The following is an 11,970-nucleotide window of genomic DNA, read 5'->3' as shown; positions in this document are numbered from 1 at the left end:
TTATGTCCGAAAACGATAATGCTTGCATAGAATTATCGCGCACTAAAGGTTGAAATAGAAATTTTTTGAATTTTACTGTCCAAGATAATGGCTTAGATTTTGAAATAAGTAACTTTAACTTATTCTAACGATAATTTAAGAGTAGCTCTGAGAACTTTTTCAATTAATATCGTATCTATGAAATGGATCATTAATTATACATGTAATTTATGTCTTTTTTACACCTTCGTGCTATCTTTTCTGTTACATATAAAGTATAACGCATCATAGAAATTATGTTACATCCAGAAATTATGCTCGATATCTACACCGGGTTGTTGGCTTCATTTCCGCCAATTTCTAAACTTTAATTCACCAGGGTAGCGCCGTGGTCTGCGCAGTTGCCGTGAAATATTTAATTCCGTGGTTCGATTCCCGGTTCTGATTCGATTCTGCGGACTCTTTCCCAAGGAAACTATTTTTAATTTTACCGCTGTGGAGTCGGCAGGTTAGAAATATGTCATAACCCGAGGGTTGGCTTGGATAATTAGTGACTACAACATGTCGCATTGAATTTCACACATTCAGGGTAGAGGGAGCCAGTTCATTCCCCTGCGCCAACTTGTTTATTTGAGGATTTTTATTTTAAGGTCACCTAAGGCTTCACCCGGAACTGAATCCTGAGACTCTTACATTAACAGCCCATCGCTCAACCCACTAGGCTACCAAGCTCCCCTTATTTCACCATTAGGAACTTATTTCCTTCATGTGATAATTATTAATCCATTAATCGAACGAGTTTTGGAGGAAAACTTCAAATATTATGGATAATGGGAATTCAATATTAGCTCTCACAGCGATAGTATTCTTCATTTTTTTCGCAGTTGAACTACGTTCAATACTTCCATCACGCCTTCATATTAACTGAACCGAAGTTTTTTTGCAATAGGGTGGTTTCCTATTATTTTTTATTCCCTAAATTGAAATTTTATTACTCCTGGAGTACGCATATCACGCTTTTAGATATTAAAATGATGATATCTATTTCTCGCGATAAAATGAAAAGTGAAAAATTTCTAGCGCGCTAATACGCGACGGCGTATGAATGCTAGGAAAAGCCCGTGTGACGTTATTCTATGGTTCCCGCTGCCGCATAGTGAGGTAACCTTGGGGCGAGGATATATGTGCGCCGCTGCCGGCCGCTGCGATGCAGGCTGCTAGCAGATAGCTGAGTACCCTGCTAGCAGGTAGCGTTTGGCTTAAATAAGGATTATTAATACCTTGTCAAACGAAGGAAACTTTCCGACCTGTGTGCCTCATGCATGCATTGGTAATCACAGACGATGTAAAACTCCTATCTACTCGTATAGAAATCAGGTCCCTGTGACGTCACGTGGAGTGGCATCGCATGGCCGCCAATCTGGTCTTTTTCGAAAGAGGTTAAAATTGACTATTAGCATTCGTCTAAACTGGGATTCCTAAAACCAAATAATTTTTATATTATGAATACACTAATGGTAGGTAACGAATCGCAATCAATGCTTTTCGTTTTCTTTGATGAAGGTAACTTCCCTATTATAAAATTCTACGTTTTCATTAGTTTATTTATTTAAAACATACTTAGTGTAAAAAGACTATATAAAATATAACTAAAATAAATGCGTCAAAATCCATTTTCGGACATTAAATTTCCTAAATTTTTCGGGGGACAACCCCCGAATACTCCGTTATGGAGCGCCAAATCATAAGCCACATCCAAGGGCCCCTAAGCACCCCAGACCAGGGGCGCCGACTCCATTGGGGTTAAGGGGGCCCGAGCCCCCTCAAAAATTACTTATGGGTGTGAGGAAAAAATGTGTCAGGCTTGCCGATTTTTCCCGTAGTGTCCAGGTATCGAGGTTCGAGTTATCAGGGTTCTAATTTTGATCATACGACTCTCCTAAAATGCTTAAAAAAACTTAAAACTCACTACTTAAAAAATTTCCCTGGGCATGACCCCCGGTTTGCCCCCCTAATATTTTTTGTAAGTCGGCATCCCTGCCCCAGACCGCCCTCGGGAACCAGCTGCTCTCCGGGGCACACACTAGCCGCGTTTCCTAGGGTCGTTGCCGTATTCATCATTGGCCAGTAGCAGGTACAAAAGAAACTCAAGGGGGGGGGGGGGCGAAAAATATATCTTGAGTTGTCTTTACTTTTATCGTAATAAAAAATGATCAAGTCACAGGCAGAGTATAAGAAAATTTAATTTAAAGTAATTATACACTTGTAAAGTACAATGCCATCTCATGATATAAAAAAGTTGCAATTGTGGTTTTGCAATGTTCGGCAATACGGGCAGACCCGCGTGGGGGGGCGCGCGCCCCCATCTGTATCCGCCATCGTCAGTGGTTCACTCTTCCTTTTCAAATAAATCACGAGGATTTTCCGCTTAATTTTGCTTAAGGTCGTTAAAAGTTCCTCATAATGTTAAATATGCGCAAATTCAGGATTAAAAAAAATTAATCTAAATCAAGATTACGTAAGAAAACGGTGAAGTTTACCTACTATGACGTCACGCTTCAAGACCTTTATCTGGAGACACTTTATCGCACCCGTAATTTCTGTACCAGCTCTAACCGGCTGAGTATTATCATAGAGTAAGTATGTATGGAGGGCTCACCGCACGTACATAAATCGTAAATCAAAAATATTTTTGATGTAGTTCTGGAAGAATTAAACAGAAGGCGAGGAATAATGTTTTGCATTTTTTTTGAATTTGCTCGTTCCTCAAGTATGAAAATATATTCTGAAGCAGAAAGGGTCGCTACGTTTAGTGTTGGCAATAGTTCGATTTTGTTCAAAACAATAGTTATAAAAATATTTTCTTTAATTTCGGCTAGTAAATTGGCTTTTACGAGTTTAATTTCCTTATCCAGTTACATATAGAAGATACTTACTCTATGGCATAATTCATGGAGGGAGTTTGATAAATGTACAAGATTAAATTCGTTGTCCACTGGCAGTTGCGAGCGATGAAAGGCGACAGAACCGCAAGTATCGTGTTCTCTCTTGTTTTCAAGCATAATGCGTCCTGGAAGGCTGCTCGGGATTCCCACCGGGTTATTGTGGACATTGCTGCCGACGTTTCAGAAACCGAGTCAGTTCCCATGTCCAGGGCTTATTATTTACGGTTTACGAAGACTTCCGGGCGCCTTCCGGAAATCTCAAAATCAACTTCGGTCAATATAAGTATCAATAAATTCTCATAAAATAAATCAGCTGATTTTATAGTCACTTGAGCTATTTTTTATCGACGCAGATCAGATGCGGATTTAATTAACGCAATCAAAAACGAGAGTCTACGACACCCCAGTTTTTTACCTCATTTTACAAATTTGATAGTTCTAGTTCACTTTCTGTTTTAGGTGGATAATTGAAATTTAGAAAAATAGATTAAGAATGTTTGTCTATAATAGGTTCTCAAATATGCTTGCAATATAACGACTTGTTTCCGAGGTATGGGCAACCGTAGCTGTGTTTCGCCCGAACGCCATTAAAATGGTTAGTTATTATTATCTAGCAGTTTTTCTCGCGATTTTAAAGCGATAAACATGGCTAAAACACGTTTTTAAAGTTTAAAAAAAAATTGTTCAAAACGTCGGAATATTACTCATGGGAAATTATTGTTTTAATTATTTTATCTAAATTCTATTTCATTATTTTGTTATTCGTTGCCAAACTTGTGTGCACACCATTTCAGCATACCCTAGAAGGCCATAATAAGTTAAAATAATGGCTGAAACATTGAAAAAAAAATCGGTTGAAGAGCTTCAGAACTCCTTTTCCATGGATTGTATTCCAGATAGTAGACATACCACACCAATATTATCGTTGAAATGGCGCTTCTACTGCAGTGTGAGAGTTTCGTTCTCGTTTCAACCTTCCAAATATTCTCCATGCCATTTAACGGCTAATATTTATTGAGCTTTCACGACTATAAATTAGGTTTTCCGTTTCTTTCAATGTTCGTATAGCTTGCAAAGTGCCGCCGAACTAATTCGAACCCTCCCCTTCTGCCGCTCGTGGATACACCACAGATGCTCAACTGTTTATGTTGATTCGTAACCATAGTGATTGAACGAACAGTAACCGTTATGGTATCGCGGGGAGGAATAGAAAAGTGCGTAATCATTGTGGTTGAGGGCTGGAGCGGACTGAAAATCAGATAATTATAGGCAAGATTTAATGCACCATTTATCAAGAATAGACTTCTAAAGCACTGTCTGAAAGACGTTGACTGAAACCGTGGTAAATTTAAATTTCTCAGCATTTTATATTTGATAATTTTCGCAAAAAGTTGAAAGCATCAACTATCAATTACTTACCCAAGGGTTTAGTCAAGATAGCAAGCATATCACCTTGTCCATTAGCCAAAGTAGCTAGTTAGTGAATCGGTGACCAATTCGCCTTTACCATTTTTAATCGGATCTCAGACATCGTTATGTCATTCATTATCGAAGAAGATGACACGAGAAAGGTAAAAAGTGAATATTTACTATGTGATAAGTACTACTTGTGATGAAGACTACTTGTGATAAGTAATAAATTCCATCTCCTTTCGAATAACTTGTGGATTTTGTAAGATAGGGACCTCCGTGGGCTGAGGATGAGACAATTCAAAGCATAATAAAGGAAAGCATTGAGTATGTGCTGAAAGAAAAAGATTATGAAAAGGAAAAGGTCAAATCTTGGGCGCATGACATTGGTGAAAGATGTTTACAAGGAATAGCTGCCCTGGAAAAGCCTTTCAAATTTATTGGTAAGTCCCACAGTGTAATGAAAGATAACTCAATAAAAAGTATTCGTAACGAATGCAGATAGTACTATCTTATGCAAGCGTGGAATGATGTGTGAATATAACTATCGATTTCTACGATGTTATTTCTAATCACTAAAACATGTAAATATTTATAAGCGCCACATGACTAACTTTATCGTCGTAGTCATCCAATCCGACTCATAACACGCATCACATGATCTGGGATTTGGCCGTTCCAATCTTAGACGAATGAGCAAAAGCCAGCAATTTATCTTTATTTATCTTTATTAATCTGAGGATTTAGTCATATCTCTTTCTTTGGCTTACATTCAAATTGCTAGAAAAATTAAACTTTTCTAAAAACAGTGAACACTAAAACACCTAATCGAAAAGGAGGAGAAATTCTACGCAGATGACAAATAAACAAACATAAAAATTATGTATTTTATTATCTCTCATTTACTTTACAAACTCAAAAAAATGGCATGTGAAAGGGGCTCATAAGTGGAATAGCCTATGGCCTCTTTTCATCTAAAGCCGGCCCTTTACTCTTCTTTTAATTTGAGTTGGGTAGTATGGAAGGTTCCTCAAGGACTCGCCAAAGTAAATGCAAAATTCGTTAATCAATCACGATAAAATCTTTTTCACAGTGTATATGATACCCTCGGAGTTCTTACCGCGCGCTAACTCTGACGTTTTTCCACCCATACTGGCAGCTTCTTCCCAGAGTAATGGTGCGGCATATCACCAATAATGCGGTAATCTTAAAAGAGAAAACCAAGAATCTTAAAAGTAAAAACGAAAACAATGATATGATCTGAGACTCATAGTTTTCACGGCAGTACACGATTTTGATCAAATAACTTGGCAATTGTGTTATTGAATTTAAATTTTCTCCATATATTCATTTAAAAACCAATTAAAATGTATTATTTTCGATAACTTTTGTTATCTGCCAACTGGGTAAATATAAGATCATTTTTTGTATTGTAAAATATGCTTTTTTTTTAATTTCTGCCCCTTTAAATAATGGAATTTATTTTCAAAACTAATCGCACGGAGTAATTGACGCTAAAGTCATTTTCTTATGCAGTACGCATGTGGTAAAGACTTGGTATTATCGTCCCAGATTTTTGCCAGCCAACCCAACCCAACCAGGCATACCTTGCCTAATACCCTGGTGGTGGATTGGGGGCGGATTAAGGTCGTTTTCTATGGAGTTTTGGGGGGTGGTTCGCCACTTTACGGAGCGCCTTTGCCGTATGCAAAACCTCCATGCGTTAACGGTCGCTGAGGTCTCAAATGCGCAGACTAGTAGCTTTTAGATATTCATCAATCATTTTTTTAACATTAATTTTTAAGCTGGTGCAATAAATCTTTCCTGCTGGAACTACCTTAAAGATTGAAGGATCTAAGGGTTTCCCGGCGAATAGACTGGGGGAGGAGTTCTCGGGTTTCCAGCCGGGTCGAAGGGTTTTTCAGCACCAACGTTTCGAAGATTAAGTCTGCCATAAATTCACTCTGACGACGATGGCAGACTTAGCCTTCGAAACGTCGGTGCTGAAAAACCCTTGGACCCGGCTGGAAACCCGAAAACTCTTCATCCTACCTTAAAGATTGCCATTCTTTAAAAATTTCCAAAATTACGGGGGACCCCAATTCCTCTGCAGCCCTCTTAAATTCCGTCACTGCGGTGAATCACAGGGTATTACGTATCGTAAATGAAAATACAACCTTTGTTATACTCCACCTATTTACTTTTCAGGTACAACTAGTTTCGATGTAGATGCGTTATCTTCAGGTACCTTTCGTACATGAAGGCAAAAACTCTGAGTCGGAACTAGTTGGATAAATAACCCTAAAATTACATAAAGCTAAATTGGATAAATAAACTGAAAATAAATTGGTGGATTATATAAACAAATACAACGGATTGCAACCAAAGTTATTAAATAGGTGCATATTATACTTCCTAAGCCCTTAGTGCTAGTTCTGATTGTGTCCGACCCGTCCTTTTCTCATTATTGTTTGTTACGTCAGGTCGTAAAACTTTGGTGGTTGCCCATCCTGATGGGTAGACACACCTCTTTACACGCTCAAAGGATTCTACACTTTACGATTAATCCTCTTGATTCAAACCATTTTTCTCGGGTATGAGTTCACTCGACGCTTTTGGCCTGCGCACTAACGGACACACATAATGATCACTGTTTGGTGAGGGGTATAAGCTGATCCCATCACGGAATCGTACACGGAAATCATTTTTCCCATTTTTTTCTGTAACATATGTATACCATCATCATACCTGCTTTATTCCTTTACCTGAAATTACTGCCATGCGACCAGTGGCGAGGCAGGGGAGCGGTCCAGGGGCTCCGGAACCCCCCCACCCCCGAAATATAAAAAAACAATTATTTTCCTCCATAAAAGAAATAACATATTGAAAAATCATGAATTTACAAAATATTTCTTTAACAAATTTATTTTTTTTCGATTGTGAAAAGTTTAAATATTAGTTTAAGACCCATTACTTATTGTTAGTACCCTATTTTTCAAAATTTTCCCCTCCCCCCTGGTTTTGGACTCCCCCGAAGGAAATTCCGGGCCACGCCACTGCATGACCCAGTGCTGTAGTTGGGCCGGTACGGCGTACCCCCTAAAATCCAAACTCGTTATAAGCGTACCGGTTAAACTGCCTTTTTAAATCTGTAAAAAACAATCCAACTGTAAATTGTCCAATGGATTTTAGAAAGAAAAATTGGAAATGATTATTTACTTGTTCAGAGTTATCTCGTGGCACAACTTGGAACTAATATAAGAGCTTGAGTTTGACTTTTTATTGCGGCCGGATGTATTGTTTGTTCATCTGTTGGCAAATTTTGGTGAGAACCGCCTAAATTTGTTCCCAACTGCAGCACTGATGTGACCATGAATTTCAAGTTTTCCACTTCTCTGGGTACCTAATCTCCTTCCCGAGCAACGCCGGGTGGCCTGCTAGTTTACGATAAAATGAACTTCAGCAAGGTTAAGCATTAGACGATGCACCTTCTTCGTTCAATGCAATTCTTCCTTCTCTGATACCGCTCCTATTTCCTCCGGCGTTCGTCAAGGAGCCATCCTTTCTCCCACCCTTTTAAAACTTTTTATAACATCTCTGCCTACCATTCCCGGCGCTTCAACCCTCCTCAATGCAGATGATATAACCATTATCGCCCAGGGTTCAAACCCTAGAACTACGGCGGAACTGCTCCAAAGACAGGTAGATGAATACTAAGATTGGGCCGACTCCTGGAAGTTATCTGCCAACCCCCGCAAATGTGTTCACGTGACTTTCTCGCGCCGCCCAAAGGCTGGAATAGGAGAACCAATTTTCTACGGTAACATCGAAATTCATCGATCCGAGAAAGCCACCTTCCCGGGCGTCATACAGTACCAGAGAATGAGGTGGAAGTAACATCTCACCATTGCCACAGGGAGAACAATGGCAGCTACTTATTCACTTGGTCCCCTGCTCCACAGAAACTCAAAACATTCTTTACAAACAAAACTCCTTCCGTATAATGTTATGTGAAAGCCATTACTAACCTAAGCTTCTCCGGCCTGGCTCATGGCGGCAAGAACCATCTTAAAAATTTTAAGTTACTGAAAATAAAATCATCAGAAAGATCGTAGTCCAGGAAATGAAGCATTTTGGCTTGCAATGTTTTCAAACTGAATCGATTTTCTTGAAATTTTCACAATAAGTAGGGAATATACCAAGAATCAAAATCTATATCATGCCGACGGGCGCTTTTACCCTAGGGGTGGTTTCCACCCCATCTCGGGGGTGGAAAATTTTAATTATATTTTGACAACAGAAATCGATAGAAAAATAAATTCTAAGAATAAAATGTTCTATCCATTTTTTGCGTAAAATTAATTTTTTTCGAGTTATTTGCGATTGAAAGTAACAGTTTTTTGACGAAAAAATCAACGCTTTTAATCGATTATAGGCAAATAACTTGAAAAGTATTAATTTTATTAGAAAATTGTTAATTACTAAACATTAGCTTGTAGAAAATTAAATAAAAATATTATTTTATATTTCCTTTATGACGAATTCGGACCGAGCTGCAACTTGTTGATGGTTATCTATTGTTTGTCATATGCTAAAAATAGCGGGAAAATGTATTTTTCGAGGAAAACTTATGCAAACTGTTTAAAAGTGTTTTTAAAAAACTTTCTTAAAATGGGGAAAAAAGTTTTTATCATGAAATTTGAGCGAGTTATGATTAAAAATAAGATCAGTCCCTACTTTTTTCAACGAAAAAATCAGTGAAAACAACTCCTTATTACTACACTAGTCAAAATTGACCAATGCCCTTCAGAATTTCTCTTTATTTAACTATTGTTAATTGATCCTAGAAGTTTTTTTAATTTACAATTCTAAATTTTGAAAAAAATGGAGGAAAAAGTGAAAAGTCATTTTCTACAATTTTGTTAAAAATACTCTTTTTTTCAAAATAACTCCAAAAAACTGGAGATATGAAAAAAATGCTAGGGAAATAAATTGTAGCTTCTTTATTTCCAAATATTTTGGTGTGTTTTAATTTTCTATACAATAAATATTTGGTGAGATATTGATAATTAAAACCTCTATTTCCAAGGGAGCTCCACCTTATTTAGACCCTTAAATCCCTCCCCTTTAAAAATTAATGACTCGAGAAAAATATTTAATTCACATGACCTCGTAATCAGTAAAAACCCTACAAAATACAATTTAAATGAACTTTCTATCATAAAAAATAAAGGAGCTATGTTTGAAATACCCATCAAATTTATTTTCGAAAAATTCGAAATCCACAATACAGAGTATATCATTCCTCATAATCAGCATATACTTTGTGTACTTTACGTTCGAAGATAACGATACACTCAAATTTGCTACAAAATAAACACACATACCCATATGATGTATACATACATACACATATGTGAGTATGTGTGCTCTCGCTCACATTGACCTGTGAGCATGCATGTGGTGGGAAGACTGGAAGCCATACAGTCTCCGTTTGACAGTGTTTTATGTTACCATGACGAAGTTTGTTCTGTTTATCCTATTGTTATATCTTTTCAGTGCTGTGATTAAAATCATGAGAGAAAAAAGTGAATACATAATAAAAGGAGTAAGAAAGTGATAAGAAGATAAAATGTGATAAATAATTTATATTTATAGGGTAAATATTTTTTTTTACATTAACCCCCAATAAGGGTTGATTATTATGGGTTGAAACGCCTTAAAATTATTTTCCAAACAAAAAAATAACTATACAAATAATTTAAAGTAAATTTTACCCGTATTTAGCTTTAAGATATAATTTTTTAAGTTTTAGCTTTTAGGGGTAGTTTTCACCCCTAAAAAATAAAAGGCGCCCTTCAGCATATTATAGATTTTGAAGAAGGGGGTATGATTAGTCTAATCCCAAATATTTATGAAAATCGATTTGGTTTGAAAATTCTTTTTTACATTAATCCCCAATAAGGGTTGATTATTATGGGTTGAAACACCATAAAATTATTATCCAAACATAAAAAAATAATTATACAAATAATTTAAACTAAATTTTACATGTATTTAGCTTTAAAATACAATTTTTTAAGTTTTAGCATTTAGGGGTAGTTTTCACCCCTAAAAAATAAAAAGCGACCTTCGGCATAATATAGACTTTGAAGTAGGGGGTATAATTAGTTTAATCCCAAATTTTTGTGCAAATCCATTCAGTTTGAAAAAATTGCAAGGTTTTTCACTTTTATGAGCTTCATTTCCTGAACTATCTGCGGTTTTTACGGAACAAGGACACCAGAAAAGACTTAAATATAATCCCCATTATCACTGAACTAAAGTATAGCTTACAAACTTTTGAAAAATCCCTGGCTTCGACGGACAATAACCTGCTTCTAAATCTTTGAAATTACTCCCCCTCGCCTTCTGAAACGCATAAATCCCCAAAATCTGCCCTCCTCCCCCACCATATCCCTTTCCCTTAATTTATTCCCTATTGCCACACTGTGACTAACCAATGAATATCAACAATTGCAATGAAAATTCTTGCAACCCACTGTAGACAGTCAAATAGGGTGGTTTACTAATATTTTTTATTGCCTAAATTGAAAGGTTATTACTCCTGGAGTACGCATTTCACGCTCTTAGATTTTTAATTGACGATATCTATATTTCGCGATTAAACGAAAAGAGAAAAATTTCAAGCGCGCGAAAACGCGACGGCTGAGTATGAATGCTGGGAAAAGCCCGTGTGGCGTATTTCTGGTTCCAGCTGTCGCCGTGTGAGGTGACCTTGGAGCGAGGCTTTGAGCGCTGATACGATTCAAGTTGCTACCAGGTGGCAGAGTACCCTGCTAGCAGGTAGCGCTTGGCTTAAATAAGGATTATTATTCCCCTATCAAAGGAAGGAAACTTTCCGACCTTAGGCAGTCTTAATAGGTGATTATTAAGAGATGTTTCCCTGAGCTCTGTGCCTCATGCATGCATTGGTAATCTCAGACGATGTAAAATCCTATCTACACGTATAGCATCTAGGTCCATGTGACGTCATGTGGAGTGGAATCGCATGGGCGCCATTCTGGTCTTTTTCAAATGAGTTTAAATTGACCATTAACATTCGTCCAAACTGGGAATTCTAAAAACCAAATAATTTGTATGTTATGAACACACTAATGGTGGGTAAGGAATCGCAATCAATGCCTTTCGTTTTCTTTGATTAAGGAAACTACCTTGGGCTGGGAACAGTGACTAGCAATAAAAGTAAAACTCGGCGTGGCGTGGCGGAGCATGAGACGAAAGAGATAATAACCTAGATGCTATTTTATTAATTTTCCTCTTTTCGTAATTAATCTTTATCTATTTTTTTCTCGCAGTGGAGGTGAGCATCATGCAGCGCAACGGCGCAGGTTTCCACTCGTCGACCGCGTGCTACTGGGAAGCGACGCAAGATGGCATTTCGTCGCTCCGATGGGACAACGAGACCATGCACTGCATCCTCAACGTGGTCGGACTCTCCATATAGAGCGACAACTCGGGCCTCCAATTGAATTCCCCGTTTATTACTGACTGCTTCAATTTTGTACAGGGATAAACCCAAAAAAAATCCACCTGCTTTATCAAATAAATGCATGATAGATTGATAAAATTCAAA

The 11,970-nt window shown here is 37.5% G+C and overlaps 1 protein-coding gene across 2 annotated transcripts; it reads left to right on the top strand.

Moving 5' to 3' along the window:
* Positions 1-4,104: 4,104 nt before the first annotated feature.
* Positions 4,105-11,970, top strand: LOC124169170 (dynein light chain Tctex-type-like). Of its 2 annotated transcripts, XM_046547681.1 has the most exons (4): positions 4,105-4,266; positions 4,349-4,495; positions 4,606-4,777; positions 11,693-11,970. In XM_046547681.1, exons 2-4 carry the CDS (start codon positions 4,460-4,462, stop codon positions 11,839-11,841), a joined length of 357 nt encoding a protein of 118 aa, XP_046403637.1. In that variant the 5' UTR covers positions 4,105-4,266; positions 4,349-4,459; the 3' UTR covers positions 11,842-11,970. The 2 variants fall into 2 exon arrangements, with proteins under 2 accessions (XP_046403637.1, XP_046403636.1); XM_046547680.1 differs by having other exon boundaries at positions 4,105-4,495.

Source organism: Ischnura elegans, chromosome 12, assembly GCF_921293095.1.
Source record: "Ischnura elegans chromosome 12, ioIscEleg1.1, whole genome shotgun sequence".
Classification (NCBI taxonomy): Eukaryota; Metazoa; Arthropoda; class Insecta; order Odonata; family Coenagrionidae; genus Ischnura; species Ischnura elegans.
This window is presented reverse-complemented; position numbering and strand designations above follow the sequence as displayed.

Coding starts and splice junctions, on each gene's coding strand:
- LOC124169170 (XM_046547681.1), top strand. CDS start 4,460: ATGTCATTCATTATCGAAGAAGATGACACGAGAAAG. Junction 4,496..4,605: donor AAGAAGATGACACGAGAAAG/GTAAAAAGTGAA, acceptor TTTGTAAGATAG/GGACCTCCGTGGGCTGAGGA. Junction 4,778..11,692: donor AAAGCCTTTCAAATTTATTG/GTAAGTCCCACA, acceptor TTTTTCTCGCAG/TGGAGGTGAGCATCATGCAG.